Genomic DNA, 17698 nt, shown 5'->3' with positions numbered 1-17698 from the left:
AACATATGTTTATCATGCACCCATTATGCATTGGACAAATGCTGTCCCCTACATTGTCTAGGTCCTCAATGTGGCACTGCTGCGTATCATTCTTCAGACCACTGTCTCATTTCTTCTTACAACTAACTGTTGGGGAGAATCTAATGAAGTAACTCATGATGAGGTAGGAATTATTTTGAATAGCTTAATGTACTTCTCAGTACCAGAGTTTTCACATCTCATATGTAAATATACCTTAACCCAAAAGAATGAATCTACACCTGCATCCAATAAGGGGTAAATTTTCTTAGAATACCTTTCTGGCTGTCTTCATATCTAAAAGCAACCTGAAAACAAACACAGACACCTACTCTCTCTTATGATAGAATGCTGCTTGCTGTTTGTGCTGTGCTTTACTAGACACTAGAAATACAGGTTCATATGGTGATAAATATATTCCCTATTACATTTATGTTGAGCTGGTCTATTTGCTATTATCTCTATCTGCCCTATAGAATTATGAGAAATGCATTGTAGAAGTTGGAGACTAAGACATTGGTATGTCTGGGATGGTACGGTTTCCAAACTGCCTTGAAATTCTGGAATATTCCCAATTTCATTCATTATGCACAAATTTGTGATAATTGTTCTATACCTAAAATGTGACTGACTTATTGATAGCTTAACCTGAGATGTTTAAAATGAATACTATACTATGTTTGTCTTTCTTTGAACTAGGAGCTGAAGCTAATTTTATGCTGAAAATTCATCCTCTGAAGAAATATCCTGTGGATCTTTATTATCTGGTTGATGTCTCAGCATCAATGCACAATAATATTGAAAAATTAAATTCAGTTGGAAATGATTTATCTAGAAAAATGGCATTTTTCTCCCATGACTTCCGCCTTGGATTTGGCTCATACGTTGATAAAACAGTTTCACCATACATTAGTATCCATCCAGAAAGAATTCATAATCAATGCAGGTATCTAATATTTGACGTGGACTTCCTAATGCTAAACAAATTTAAAATCTTATAAAACCTCATTTTGTTTTTAAATCAAAGACTTACTAAATTTTATATTTTTGTTTTAATTAAATGATAAATGAAAATATGTATAGAAGAAGTATGTTCCTATCTGAAAACTTCTGAGACTGAAGGGTGGCTTTTTACTTTATATTTCTTCAAATATCATTCACTTAGTTTCTATTACAAAAAACACAAATAATATTAGTAATTTTGGATAAACCTCCAATAATCTGGCTACCACATATATATATATAAAATACCTCTTTGAAAATTCTGTATTCCTTTTTTGATTGCTCCAAATTTGCTGAATTAAGGTTTATCAAATTTAAAGTACTTATTTTGCCAGTATTGCATCTATATTTCCATTACTGTATTGTGACTGTTTATAATTACATTGCTTATGATGTGATTTCAAAGAAAACTCAGCTAGCACATGGAGGGTAGGTAGGTCAAAAGATGAGAATTTGTTTGCTAGAAAGAGCCCTTTTTCTTATCATTTTGGAACAGCATATTCCCTACTATGAAAGGAAAATAGACCTTTAAAATATGAATTTCTCACACGATACTTAGCCTGTTGAATTTTCAGAGAGAAATATAAATGTGTTCAGTTCTTCCTTAACAAAACATTTCATTTTATCATCTTCTTTCCTACTTTCATGAATTGCCCAGATCACTTTACAGTATATACTCTAATTTACCAAAACAACTCTGCTTTCTGTTGTAGAGGAACAAGACTGATGCCTCTCCACATGGAGCTTCACACACCTTTTCCCCGAATACAAATGCACCTGAGGAATGATCCTCACCTTTGGGGACATTACGGAATTCTCAAAACAATTTTAATGAATTTTGACCATTCATCAATTCTACACCAAGCATCACTTTAAAATTAGCAAAATATTTTAAAATATCTAACAGTAGTATAATATTTTAACTAAATTCCTAAAAAACATTTCCCAAAAAGTGTTTTTCAGCTGTTCCATGGGCAAATGTGATAGGAAATCACTGTAAATTCTCATCTCCTCTTAAAAACTAACAGTGCATATTAGCATAATAAAAGCCCTTAGGTGTCCTATATTAAAGAAACATGTTTAATCTTCTTTATGTTTTGACAACCAAGGCATTATATGCCTACATGCAAAGAAATATTCACCAATATTGAGCTTTTCTCTGATTCTATAAAATACATATTTTCTTTAATAAAATTTTCTTGGCAAAAAAAAAAAAGGTATTCCCTTCTCACATCAACCACACACTTTTACTATGACTATGAGTAGTATTTTGGATCTGTGAAGGACGCATAGTAAAACAGAATTTGCATTTCTTCTTTACCCATATAGTGACTACAACTTAGACTGTATGCCTCCCCATGGGTATATCCATGTGCTGTCTTTGACGGAGAACATCACTGAGTTTGAAAAAGCAGTTCACAGACAGAAGATCTCTGGAAATATAGATACACCTGAAGGAGGTTTTGATGCTATGCTTCAGGCAGCTGTCTGTGAGGTAAGAAGTTTCACATTATTGAATATTTGCTCAGAAGAAAAATTCTCCAAGAATTTAGGATTTTTCTCTTTGATTTATGGAGTGAAAACATAGCATAGAAGAATACATTCTTCTCCTATCTGTTATTTGTCACCAGTATTATTCATTTTGGTATGTGTTCAGGACAGAGGGGCTAAATTAGGAGAGGGTTATAAATAGGAAAAGATAAAAGGGAAAGAATAACTTCTGCACTTGGAAAATCATTTCCAAAAGGGCTGCTCTTTTCACTCACTACTCTCCAAGGAAAAAACAGAAATAGCTTGTTGTCCTACTCACATCACAGTGGGCAGTCTGCACTTCATAAACCTGGCTTGTTCTTCCTCTGTGGAACACCAGAAGTCTCTAGCCAGGAGATAGTGTGGTCAAACGGCTGTGGAAGAGGATATACAAATAAAAGTTAATGCTATTTATGAAACAGCATTGAATTTATGCACATCATTCTAGCCTGACTTAATGTTTTAAATTTAATGTTTACTTGAAATGAAGACCATAGTAAAGATCTATGTTATTGTACAAGATCTAATTACATGTTTATTTTAAGAGTCACATTGGATGGCGAAAAGAAGCTAAAAGATTGCTGCTGGTGATGACAGATCAGACATCTCATCTTGCTCTAGATAGCAAATTGGCAGGCATAGTGGTGCCAAATGACGGAAACTGCCATCTGAAAAACAACGTCTACGTCAGATCAACGAGCATGGTAATACAGCAATAGCCTATTAGTAGTTATGACTCTTCTGGTTACAGTATAAGTTTAAATTGGCAATTCAGCTGTCCTTGTACCAAGAAATTACCTAAAGGATCATGATGCAGAGTCAGGATAAGTCATGAAAGACAAGTTACAGAACAATGCAGTCTATAAATTCTGCTCAATAAAATATAAGGCTGAAATACTTGATAATATCTAGTAGCTGACTCTCTAATGTCCTACAAAGCACTGTATAATTTATGAAAATAAGAGTGATAGAAGAGTTTACTTTTTACTCAACTGAAGGACCTTAAAAGGAAAAGAGCATATACATATACGTTTGCCTTACTAGTTTACTTATAACTACTTCTACAGGGTTAGTATTGAAAAACATATTAGAGATTAAGAAGAATGTATTTGGCTTGAGGAATCCTCACAGTAAAATACACAGAATCAAAGTAGAGACTATGGGAAAAAAGGACTAAAACAAAACCGGCTTTCAATTTTATACCTCACTCCTTCCTTCTGAAGTTTATCTATATTTAAGGGCTCTTTTATTTAAACAGTGCATATCTGGATTGCTTCCTGAGGGCTAGTTTCAGCTCTGAATCATATATTTAAATACAATCTCTTAGAACAACATCTTTCCCAGCATTAGCTATTCTGCATGTAGAAAATAACTGCATAAAGCATCATTTACTTGTGACGTGATACCTACTTATACAGGCATGCAAATGTTAGAACAAAAGCTTCCAAAGTTTCTTATACTGCGGTACCTAGTGTCTTAGTAATCTTTTCCCTCGTACATGTAGGCAAAACAAGCAAACAAACAGCCTGACAGTTCTGTTTATTAAATAGTTAGGTCCAAATAACATAACTATTTAGTCCTAAAAACTTAGTAGCCAGTTAAAAAAATAATACACATGAACATCAAAAAATATATATGTGTGTATATATATATATATATGTATAGTTTGTCATTCTTAGTAAATAAGTTACAATGGGAACTTCCCAAGCCTTGGAATCAGACTAGATATAACCATCCTCACTTCCTGTTCTGCACTGATTTTCACGTTGCCCAGTTTTGCAAAGATATGGCATCATCTAAAAGAACAGAGCCAAATGTAATGGTAAAGCTGTGAACCACCTCCAGCTAGTAGTTCATGGGTACCTGACAGATGCCACATATTACTGTGCTTCCCTTAAAAATTCAAGATATTTTGAGGTACCCTGGTGAGTGTACTGCAGTGCTCTAAGGCACCTCATGCACAGTTTGGGAAATGCAATATTAGAAGCATATAAATTATGCTGAAATGTGTGTGGTTCCCATGAGTGAAATTTAAATAGTTTAAATTTTGTTAATCTGAAACATTCTACCAGACTTTTTGAAAGTCTAGAGCAGCAACTGTTATTACCGCATAAAACAAGTTCAACCCTTGGTTGGTTTAGATTCTTGAAAGCAGCCTCAACATTTAAAGATTTTAAAAAATAACTAGAATTTGAATTTTAAATTTTAGGATTTGGAGTTATTCCCTTAGTGTCTTTCTCTTTGCTAATTCTCTTCTACTCAGCCACATTTCACTTTGGTAGACCCATCCACTTTAATTTAGTCATTTATTATCTTTTCTTCCATTCAACCTCTTTTAATCTGAGATAGAGTTCTAATTCATTTACTGGGAGTGGAGGAGAAGACAAGAGAAACTATTCTATTGTGAGACAAGTAGAAACATTTTTTTTTTAAAGGGAAAATAATAATCACATTATTCTCAAATTGCATTGCATTATCGTTTTGAAGTTTTGCCAAGTCACTGAAGTCATCGCTCCATAACTGTATTTTAGAGGGTGCTGTTGCTCATATAGGAAGGATTCCTTAAGGCAAAGAAATGTTCTCATACTTTTAGACATATGCCATGCCATATAACCTTATGGACACAAATTATAATTCTGATGGAATTTTACACAGTGTTTGGGCTCTTATCAGGAATTTGGACAAACTATCATGAACTTTATTTGCTTTCTTGAAAATTGTTTTACCTACTTAAAACAATGAACCTTCCACATGTCACTGATATGTATTGAATAAACCAAGAGTAGTGTGTTTATTAATACCTTAGAAGAATATTTTTATCTCATTTATCCCAGGTCTGTGTTTTAAGGGATCCTCTTCCTCAGAAGTTCATTCCCTTCATTTCCAGGGACACTGCCCTAAAACAAAAGAAGTTGAAGCATTTTGCTTGATCCCTTGACTAAGTGTTTATATACACAAGGTGTACTACTACTCTGAAACCTCCTACATCCAAAGCTACCCTGAGCCTAATAAGCATATGTACCTGCTTATTTTAAAATGACCTCCATTCTCTCCTATTCAGCCATTATAGAGGAATTTAAAAAGGTATAATTTAGACAAGCAATCAAACACTTTGCTTCTTGGCTTTATCTCTAGCAGCCAATACCAGTAATGTTGAATAGTACCTGAGCTTCTTGGGCCAAGACTCTGGTTCTTTCATTTTTAAAAGGAAATGATAAAAGACCTTTTACATATCTAAATTACATGGTCCAGAGTTCTACTGCTTATTCACCTAGCTATTTCATGAGGGTCAATGTGAATTCCAGAATAATAACATCTACCCTGTTTTCAGTTTTTATTAACTGAAATCACATATGTACATACAGTATCAGTATACTGCATACAGTACAGTGTATACAGTATGAAATTTATCTTTACAACAACTTGGTAAGGTAGTCATAATTATCTTTCTTTTATAAACAGAAAAACTGAGGGGAGAAGAAATTAAGAATGTTGACTGAGGACAGACAGCTAAGAAGTTAATAAGTGGCAGAGCTAGGGCTCAATCCAGTTCAATCTTTTATTAAAATCTATATTCTTAATCACTTTGCCACAGTGTCTCAAGGGAAAACTAGAATAAATAGAGCAGTGAAGTTCTTGCTGTAGTTTCTGCTCTAACTTTCTAGTTACAGTCTTACTTATAGAAGAAATAAAGCAGATAATTTGGCTTACTTAAATTACATAACATGATAAAATTTTAAACAGTTTAAGCATTGTTACATTTTATATATGGCCATTGGCAAATAATATTATAGTATTAAATAAATTACCTTTTCCACTGCTTTTTCTCCAATTGCCAATATGAAAAGCTTGAGTAGTAATGTACTTTTATAATTTACCAGTAATAATGCCAGCTTAAAATAAGGAATTGTTTCTAAAATGGTAGAGGTTAGTATAAAAATTGTTAATGGTGTAGAAGACAGGTTAATACTGAGGTCCTAGAATTTCACCCTGTCTCCCTACCCAGCTCCTCCAGGGTGATTCCCAACCTAATTCCAAGCCCTCCTCACAACCATTCACCCCATCCTTGGCCAAGAATAACACCAGAGTCTCCAGTAACAATGAAAGGGGCCCAAAGAGCAAATATTTGGAAGAGGCACACAGGTCATGCAATGAACCATTATTAATGGGACTTTCAAATATTGCTGTGACTCTCAGTCCTGATGGAGTGATGCAAATAGGCAAGATCCTACCACACTTCTAATTATATTTAGTAGCTCAGGTATGGTGTTTCTCTCTCTGAGCATTTTTTTTGTGCCCCATCATATTATGGTCAGTGATTCTTCACCCCTCCTATCATTTAACTCCTCAGAATTCCTTTACTTATTTAGTCTCATGGAAATTACTGATATATAATTACAAGAATAATAACATTAAAATTCTAATATGTCAAAACTAAAGCATATAATAAAAATTTTCACCTTATTTCCTGATTCTTACTTTGTTTTTCTTTGCTTAACACTGCATAAAAAAACTTTTTAAATTAATTAAAGAGATAAGATCAGTTTAGAGTGTTAGCACCTTTGGGTTTTATGAACACGCACCATCAGGAAAGTAAAGGGAATATCACTCAGGCTAAATGCACCCAGAAAGTTTTAAGTCCATATGCAGCTGGTTTTTTTAAAAATATTGTTACAACTTTTAGTTAAAGGTAAAGAGAGAACTTCAGCAAGAGAAAAATAAAGAGTCACATACAAGGGAACACCCATAAGGCTATCAGCTGGTTTTACAGCAGACTTTGCAGGCCAGAAGGGAGTGACATGATATACTTAAAGTGTTGAAAGGAAAAAAAACCCTACAACCTAGGATACTCTATACAGCAAGTCATCATTCAGAATTGAAGGAGAGATAAAGAGCATCTCAGACAAGCAAAAACTAACAGAGTTAATCAACACTAAACCGAACTTACAAGAAACATTAAAGGGCGTTCTTTAAGTGAAAAAGAAAAGGCTATAACAAAGAAATAAATTATAGGAAGGGGAAAATGCCACTGGTAAAGGCAGATATATAGTAAAGACAGGGGTTCAACTACCTAAATAAGCTACTACAAAGGTTAAAAGACAAAAATTGTAGAATCAACTAAAACTACAATAAATAGTTAAGGGATTGATATGAAGATATAAAATATGATATCAAAAACACAAAAGGTGGAGGGGGTAGTAAAAAATGTAGCTCTTTTACAATGTTCTTGAACTTAAATGACTATCAGTTTAAAACAAGTAGATATAGTTAAAGGTCAACATATATGAACTTCATGATAACCACAAATCAAAAACCTGCAATAGGCATACAAAAGCTAAAAAGAAAAGAGATGAGCTAAAGCATACCACTAAACTAAAAAGAGACTAAAACTAAAAAGACATGAACACAAGCATACAACTAAAGAAAATCATCAAACCACAAGGGGATAGACTAAAACAAGAAGACAAAACAGAGAAACAACCAGAAAAAAGTAACAAAATGGCAATAAGCACATACCTACCAATAATCACTTTAAATGTCTATGGACTAAATGCTCCAATCAAAGGACACAGAGTGGCTGATTGGATAAAAAATAACCCATCTATATGCTGTTTATAAGACACTCACTTGAGAGCTAAAGATACACGGACTGAAAGTAAGGGGTTGAAAAATGATATTCTATGCAAATGGAAACAAAAGAAAGCTGAAGCAGCAGACCCTTATCAGACAAAATAGACTTTAAAACAAAGTCTATAACAGAAGACAAAGAGGGAATTATATATTATATAATGATAAAGGGATCAATACAAGAATAGATTACACTCATTAACATATATGTGTCCAAAACAGGAATACATATATAAAATATTAACAGAAATAAAGGGAGAAATGGACAGTAATACAATAATAGTAGGGCACTTTAACATCCCAATGACATCAATGGGGAGATCATCCAGACAGAAAATCAATAAGGGAACAGTGGCCTTAAATGAATCATTAGGCCAGTTGGACTTAATAGATATCTACAGGACATTCCATCCAGAACAGCAGAATGCACATTCTTTTCAAGTGTACATGGAGCATTCTCCAGGATAGATCACATGCTTGTCAAAACAAGTCTCAACAAATTTAAGAAAACAGACATTATATCAAGCATCTTTTCTGACCACAATGGCATGAAACTATAGATCATTTACAGAAAGAAAAACGGGAAAAGAACAAACACATGGAGACTAAACAACATGCTACTAAAAAAGCAGTGGTCAATGAAGAAACCAATGAGGAAATCAGAAAATATCTTGAGTCAAGGCAAATGAAAATGGGAACACAACACTCAAAAATATACGGGGTGCACCAAAAGCAGTTCTAAGAGGGAAGTTAATAGTGATACAGGCCTAACTCAAGAAATAAGAAAAATCTCAAATAAACAGCCTAACTTACCAACTAAAGGAATTAGAAAAAGAAGAGCAAAGTCCAAAGTCAACAAAAAGAAGGATATAATAAAGATCAAAGCAGAAATAAATAAATTAAAGACACCCCCCAAAAAAAACAATAGAAAAGATCAATGAAACCAAGAACTTATTTTTTGAAAAGATAAACAAAATTGATAAGCCTTTAACCATGTTCATTCAGAAAAAAAAAAGAGAGAGTACCCAAATACACAAGATAAGAAATGAAAGAGGAGAACCTACTGTTGTTATCACAGAAATACAATCATAAGAGAATACTATGAACAGTTAATGCCAACAAAGTGGACAACCTAGAAGAAATGGATAAATTCCTAGAAACATACTATATTCCAAGACTGAATCAGGAAGAAATAGATAATTTGAATAGACTGATAACTAGTGTTGAAATTGAATCAGTAATCAAAACCTCCCAAACAAAAGTCCAGGACCAAAGGGCTTCACAGGGGAATGCTACCAAACATATAAAGAAGAGTTAATATCTATCTTTCTTAAACTATTTCAAGAAATTGAAGAGGAGGAAACACTTTCAAACTCATTCTATGAAGCCACCATTACCCTGACACCAAAACCAGAGAAAGACAGTACAAAAAAAAGAAAATTACAGGCCAATATCTCTGATGAATATAGATGATTCTATCACTACATGCAGATGACATGATACTGTATACAGAAAACCCTAAAGTCTTCATCAAAAAGCTATTAGCACTAATAAATTAATTCAGTAAAGTTGCAGGATAGAAGATTAATATACAAAAATCTATTGCTTTTCTATACACTAATAATGTATTAGTATTATATATTTTCTCAGGAAGAGAAGGTAAGAAAACAATTCCATTTAAAATCACATCAAAAAGAATAAAATACCTAGGAATAAACTTAACCAAGGAGGTGAAAGACCTATACTCTGAAAACTATAAAGTACTGATGAAGGAAACTGAAAATGATAAAAAGAAATGGAAAGATATCCCATGCTCTTGGATTGGAAGAATTAATATTGTTTAAATGGCCATTCTACCCAAAGCAATCTACAGATTTAATGCAATCCCTATCAAATTACCAATAACATTTTTCACAGAACTAGAACAAATTATCCTAAAATTTATATGTAATCATGGGAGACCCCAAATTGCCAAAGAAATCTTGAGAAAAAAGAAGAAAGCTGGAGGTATCATGCTTCCTGACTTCAGACTATACTACAAAGCTACAATAATCAAAACAGTATGGTATTGGCACAATAAGAGACATACAGATCAGCTGAACAGAATAGAGAGCCCAGAAATAAGCCCATGCACATATGGTCAATTAATCTATGACAAAGGAGGCAAGAATATACAGTGGGGAAAAGACAGTCTCTTCAACAAGTGGTGCTGGGAAAACTGGACAGCTACATTCAAAGGAATAAAATTAGAACATTTTTTTCCACACCATATACAAAAATAAACTCAAAATGGATTAAAGACCTAAATGTAAGACCAGAAACCACAAAAATCCTAGAAGAAAACATAGGGAGTATGGTCTTTGACAAAGATCTTAGCCCTATGTTTTTGGACCTGTCTCTTCAGGCAAGGGAAACAAAAGCAAAAATAAACAAATGGGGCCTAATCAAACTTAAAAGCTTTTACACAGCAAAGGAAACCATCAACAAAATGAAAATGCAACCTACTGAACATGAGAAGATATTTGCAAATGATATGTCCAATAAGGGGGCAATATCCAAAATATATCAACAGCTAATACAACTCAATATCAAAAAACAAACACCCTGATTAAAAAAATGGGCAGAAGACCTGAATAGGCATTCTTCCAAAGAAGACATACAGATGGCCAACAGGCATGTGAAAAGATGTTCAACATCACTAATCATCAGGGAAATGCAAATCAAAACCACAATGAGATATCACCTCACACCGGTCAGAATGACCATCAAAAAGACCACAAACGATAAATGTCAGTGAGGAATGTAAAGAAAAGGGAACCCTCCAACTTGGAAAACAGTATGGAGGCTACTCAAAAAATTAAAAATGGAACTAACATACGATCCAGCAATTCCACTCCTGGGTATATATATATATATATCTGAAGAAAACAAAAACATTAATTCAAAAAGATCTATGTACACCAATGTTCATAGGAGCAATATGTACAATAGCCAAGATATGGAAGCAACGTAAGTGTCCATCAACAACTGAATAGATGAAGAAGTTTGTGGTATATATATACAATTGACTATTACTCAGCCATAATAAAGAATGAAATTTTGCCATATGCAACAACATGGATGGATATAGAGGGTATTATGCTTAGTAAAATGACTCAGAGAAATACAAATACTGCATATTTTCACTTATATGTGGAATCTAAAAAATAAAACAAATGAATGGATATAACAAAACAGAAACAGACTCACAGATACAGAGAACAAGCTAGTGGTTACCAGTGGGGAGAGGGATGGGGGAGGGGCATGTGAACAATAATGACTTTAATAATAACTTTAGAATAGACCTAATTTTAATGCTTCTCATGCTTGCAGAAAATTACCCAGGAAATTATTTCTGCAAACAATATTTATTTTTTCTTCTTTAAAATTGAAAGCAAAAGTTGCACACAGAATCACCTGAGCTAGGCTCGGAGTAGTCTCATGTTGCTTTTATAGTGCCCCTGAAAATGAGAAAAAATATTGATTTTCTAAAGTGACTCAATAAAAACAAAAATTGATGAAAATACTTATGAAATAGAATGTTCCAAATAAATTATATGTTTGGTTAAATCATATATAAGCAGAAAACTTACTACCATTCTCATTGAAAAGCTTACAAAAATGGTTATTCCATGCCCCTCATTCAGTAACAAGGATATCAAGAATGCAACTGATACCATGTTTGGCAAGAGCCACAAATTCAAACACTTCAGGAGCCAGGTGCAAAAGGTAAATAAATGAAGCAAGTTAAAGCATATCCAAGTGCCCAGCATTTAGCCTTTAGTAATGGCCTCCAAATGTCTTTTATTAAGCAGCCCTGTGGTATTTGTCCCTTTACACTTAGGGAGCACCACCCAGCCTCCCAGTGAAGTGTAGATATTGCTATTACCTCCATTTTATAAATGAGAAAATGGAAGCACTAAAAGGATCAGGAACTTGTCTGTGGTCACACAGCCCTGTATAGTAATGCCTAGGTAAATGACAAGCAGTGTGACATCAGGACATGAGCCTCTACTTACCATTAATATGGGCTTAATAATTAGAAAATGGTAAATGAAAGTCTTTACACATGTTAACCCATTTAACTCCCACCATAACCCTGAGAGGTAGATACTAGTATTTATATGTTTTACATATATAGAAACTGTATCACAGAAGGTTAAGACAGATGCCCAGTGTTACATGGCTAGTAATTGCAGAGCCAAGAGTTGAAGCCCCAGGTGGTCTGCTTCCAAGCCCCTGCTCTTGGTGTGGCTCTCAACCAGAACGATTTTGCCCTCCAGAGAACATTTCAATGTCCAGAGACATTTTGGTTGTTACAACTGGGGGAGGAGGGAGATACTGGCCTCTAATAGGTAGAGGCCAGGGATGTAGCCAAGTACCCTACAATGCACAGGACAGCCTCACACCCACAACACAAACTGTCCATAGTGCCACTAATGGGAAACATGGGTCTATGCGATTATGACTATGCAGCCATATAGATAGAAAAATAGGCCATTGGGAGAGATGGGGACTGACAACACATAATTTAAAGTCTTCATCTCTAAATAAATCTGTGCTATCACATTGTTTTCATGCTGTCTCTGTCCTCTAAAAAGTGAACTATAAAAAGTAATCCAGATAACTGAGTACTTTTATTTAACCAAGACATTGTTTTTTTCTTTTTGTATCTTATTATGATATTCAATGCTTCAAATTCTATATTATCTTATAAGAACTTTTTATAATGAAACTCACTTTTATGGAGAATCTTAAACACTTATTTTCTTGTCACTACACAGGCACATTATTAAAATTCATACATCTCTACATAGTTATTATCTCTTTAACCGAAACTGTCTCCATTGAATCTTTCTTACCTCCTCTTCCCTTCTGACATTTATAAGTTATTTCCCACAAATCACAGTGAAGGTGTTGGTGAAGAAGAAAAATGTGAATGGAATCCTTTTGCCCTTAATTACTTAGCAGCTGCCTTGGCACATTGCTTTCCCTTCTCCCTTCTGCCCCAGAAATGCTTGCTATCTCCATTAATTATTTTCAGAGTTCAGAGAAACAATATGTAATGGGTTAGACAGAGGGGGAGTTAAAGCTGAGGAGCAGTGACGTCACCAGCACAGGACAGCTGGCCGAGAGGGAGTGTTCCTGCTAGTGAAATACAAGACATAAAAGATAAAATACTTAAAAGATACTATGCTTCATGGAGGAAAGGGGAAGGGGCTTCAACAATGGCCATTAATCCACAATTCTCCCATCAACAATGGTTTGTTTAAACATCTATTAAACATTTGTAGTTTTAACAATCTGCCTCGAGGTACTTGGAATTTTCTTTTAAAACATTTCTTTCTAGGGTTAAAAAATGTGTTCTTTTAAGCTTAAAAATCCAACTGACCTTCTTAATGATCTTCGGAGCAAACGAGAACTTTCTAGATTTAAATTTTGTGTACTTTTGGTCAGTGTGACTTCCTGTTTTTGAAAAGGGGAAAGAGATTAAGAAGCCTCCAAAAGCTGCTTTGTGAGTTAAGTGTAAGTGTGTGAGTTAAGTGTAAGCTGGTTAAAAACATATGGATTAAATTTTCCTGAAAATATGAATGGTTTTAAAAATTAAGAAGGGGGAATGCTTGGCAAACTGTGATTATTTTTTGTCAAAGCAAAAATATTTGAAAAGTAGTTGTTGCCATTAAAAAAATATTCCCAATACAGTTAGACTTACCTTCTTTTACTTGTTCTCTTTTTTGTTGTTGTTCTCTTTAATTTACTAGCATTATGCAAACTGTCATAAGTCTGTTTTAAGAGTATGCATATTATTAGGAACAAGGAATAAAAATTTATCTGATAGAACTTATATTTTGGGGATTGTTCTTCTATTACTTTAAAATTATATTCTTAAGAATTGCTGTGGGTAGAATTTTTCTTATGCAAATCCATGCGGTAATACTTTTTATACCCCTTCATAAATTGGAGTCATATCACATTTAACTGTAATTCAAGAAAATTTTGTTTCTACACAGAAATTATAGATTACATAGAAATAAAAGGATATTTGTTATGATTATTATCTTAGTCCATTTGGGCTCCTATACCAAAACATCATAAATTAGGTGGCTTATAAACAACAGAAATTTATTCCTCACAGTTTTTGAGGTTGGTAAGTCCAAGGTCAAGGCACTAGAGGATTCGGGGTCTGGTGAGAGCCTACTTTTTGGTTCAAAGGCAACACCTCCTAGTTATAACCTCACATGGCAGAAGGCGCAAGGGAACTTTCTCCACTGGCTCTCTTTTATAAGGGCACTAATCCCATTCAAGAGGGCTCTACCTTCAAGACCTAATCACATCCCAAAGGCCCACCTCCTAATATTACATCACCTTGGAGGTTAGGATTTCAATGTATGAATCTGGAAAGCAGGACACAGATATTCAAATCACACCAGTTACTCATGTTAGTGATGATAGTTTTAAGCACAAGGCTGTGTCTTATATCTTATCAAACTTATATATGAGTTTAATAAGCGGGTCAAAGAACTTAGGCTATAAGTGAAACTAGTAAAATTAGCTCTTTCACTAAGTTCATATAGTTGCCAAAATCCAGAAATATTAACCAAGATGGTTTAAACAAAATTTTCCCTTAACAAAAGCACAGTTAGCATTGTAGGGTGAAAGGGGAAACAAAAACTACAGAGTAATTTGAACTTGAATCAGATGATACTAATTAGGCTCAGTCACATGATCCTTGGCTTACACTACTAGGCACCAACAACAGGTGGGCACCACTGCAGGTGAAGTTTGACATCATTTCTCTAAAGGTATCTAGAGTTGTTATTTGAGATTGCTTTAATATCTAAAATAGCATTTATAGAAAGAAAAATATCAAGTACTATGTCTTACTACATAACTTTATATAGCAAATTCCATAGTTGTCAGATTTCTCATATTTACTAAATTTTATTCCCTTTCTACTCATCCCCTGCTTTCTTTCTCACTACCGCAAAGAATGTCACAGTTAGAGCTACATAAGTTTTATATATCAATGTAAGACAGATTTGTAATATAAATATACGTATACATAAATGACAAAAAAGTTAAGTATAATGATAATAAGTTGAAAGATCTGTAACCTACACCTTGTATAAGCTGTTGGAAATAAAAATTATAATAATTGCTATTAGTTTTGAGTATATGCAAGAAAGTGCTCTAAATAATTCACATACTATTGTTATCTTTCTACTTTTGCCAGCAATCATGGAAGGCAGATACTATTCACATGTTGTAGAGGATAGACCTGAAATACAATTTTTATCATAAATTGACAATCCGGGATTTGAATACAGGGTTTTCTTCTTTTAAACAAACTTTGTTCTACACCATGTTATATATCAAATTTTTATATGTATGTAAATATGTATATATAGACATGCATATATTTGCATTTTAACACTTGTTACTGAATTTCACCTCAGAATGTGATTGTCACTAATATGTCTCTGTTTCTGAATATTAAATAATCTTTCAATTATATTACTTGGAGTCCAATGTTAACCTAAAGAAGTGCTAAATACTCTTTGTACTATGTTGAATGCAACCCTCTTCATTTTTCTGAGTTTCTGAGGTTTTTATGGAGCCTTTGTCTTTAAAATATCCTTAATAATGTTGACGTTGACCTTATTTTTTAAAAGAATTTAAATGCCTCTGGTAAAATGATAATCCTTCCCAACACAATACATTTTTATGTTAATCATACAGTTTAACATCTGTTAAACATAACAGATGTTGGAAGTGTGTGGAATTGAACTACTAAATTTCACTCCCTTCTTTATTTCATTTTCTGTTACAGGAACATCCCTCACTAGGCCAACTTTCAGAAAAGTTAATAGACAACAACATTAATGTCATATTTGCAGTTCAAGGAAAACAGTTTCACTGGTATAAGGTATGTTAAGTCCCAAAATATAAAAATTAAAATGTTTGCATCTATAGTTAAAATTAGAATACTTCTTAGAACCCCAGGTAAGGATTCTGGAGTTATTATACTTTGTACAATCTAAATTTAATACTGTATTAACTAACATAGCCCAGGTGTCCGTTCCTCTGGTGAGATGGGGCAGGAGATGCTCTCCTCAACTCCTCGCCTGGGTGGGCAAGTCAGGCTCCAGGGCTGGCAGAAATCCTCGTGTGAGGGTCCCACTGAGTTCCCCGGTCAGAGTACTGCAGCTGAGCGGAGCGGCTGCTTGGGACTACTGCTCAGGTGCTGCAGAAAGCCTTCTTGGAATCTGACATGTTACCACTCTGGGACCATTGGCCAGCTGCTCCTGACTTGGTCACATGAAGGCTCAGACTGTCCCAGTCTCTGAACTGAAGAGAACCAACACTATTAGCGTATCTCTCACCACCATGAATGCAAGGTATTTCAATTAAGAGTATCAGGAGGACATCTATAAATCCCAGACTGGCATGTGCAAGTTCTGAGTAAGGTGGAATAACCCAATGTATCTGGATGACCTTTGGAGACAGCTGAGACAGAGCTAAAACAGGGCAGTGGCTGACACCCAACTCATAGCCCATCTTCTCCAGCCATGTGGCTGCCAGGGTCTTGGGGCTCCGGCCAGCTGTAAGGCCTGAGCCTCTGAGGTGGGAGCGCTGAATTTAGGACATTGGTCTACCAGAGACCTCCCTGCCCCACGTAATATCAATCAGAGAGACCTCTCCAAGAGATCTCCATCTCAAAGCTAAGACCCAGCTCCACTCAATGACCTGCAAGCTCCAGTGCTGGACACCCCATGCCAAACAACTAGCAAGGCAGGAATACAAACCTACCCATCAGCAGAGAGGCTGCCTAAAATCATAATAAGTTCACAAACATCTGAAAACACACCACCGGACGTGGTCCTGCCAGAAAGACAAGATCCAGCCTCATCCACCAGAACACAGGCGTTAGTCCCCTCCACCAGGAAGCCTACACAACCCACTGAACCAACCTTACCCACTGTGGGCAGACACCAAAAACAACAGGAACTACGAACCTGCAGCCTGCGAAAAGGAGACTCAAAACACAGTAAGTTAAGCAAAATAAGACAGAGAAATACACAGCATATGAAGGAGCAAGGTAAAAACCCACCAGACCCAACAAATGAAGAGGAAATAGGCAGTCTACCTGAAAGAGAATTCAGAATAATGATAGTAAAGATGATCCAAGATCTTGGAAATAGAATGGAGAAAATACAAGAAACGTTTAACAAGGACCTAGAAGAACTAAAGAGCAAACAAACAAGGATGAACAACACAATAAATGAAATTAAAAATTCTCCAGAAGGAAACAATAGCAGAAAAACTGACGTAGAAGAACAGATAAGTGACCTGGAAGATAAAATAGTGGAAATAACTACCACAGAGCAGAATAAAGAAAAAAGAATGAAAACAATTCAGGACAGTCTCAGAGACCTCTGGGACAACATTAAATGCACCAACATTCAAATTATAGGGGCCG

General features: G+C 34.8%; 1 protein-coding gene across 3 annotated transcripts in view; it reads left to right on the top strand.

The window, feature by feature from the left end:
* ITGB8 (integrin subunit beta 8) overlaps positions 1-17698 on the top strand; it is a 93064-nt gene that overhangs the window by 47994 nt on the left and 27372 nt on the right. For all 3 annotated transcript variants that reach the window (XM_061198510.1, XM_061198512.1, XM_061198511.1), the window contains 4 exons: positions 718-964; positions 2350-2515; positions 3096-3254; positions 16049-16144. In XM_061198510.1, coding sequence (XP_061054493.1) covers positions 718-964; positions 2350-2515; positions 3096-3254; positions 16049-16144 — 668 coding nt within the window. The remainder of the gene's footprint in view (positions 1-717; positions 965-2349; positions 2516-3095; positions 3255-16048; positions 16145-17698) is intronic.

Source organism: Eubalaena glacialis, chromosome 8 (genome assembly GCF_028564815.1).
Source record: "Eubalaena glacialis isolate mEubGla1 chromosome 8, mEubGla1.1.hap2.+ XY, whole genome shotgun sequence".
NCBI lineage: Eukaryota > Metazoa > Chordata > Mammalia > Artiodactyla > Balaenidae > Eubalaena > Eubalaena glacialis.
The sequence above is the reverse complement of the archived record's forward strand: the minus strand, read 5'-3'. Positions and strand labels throughout refer to the sequence as shown.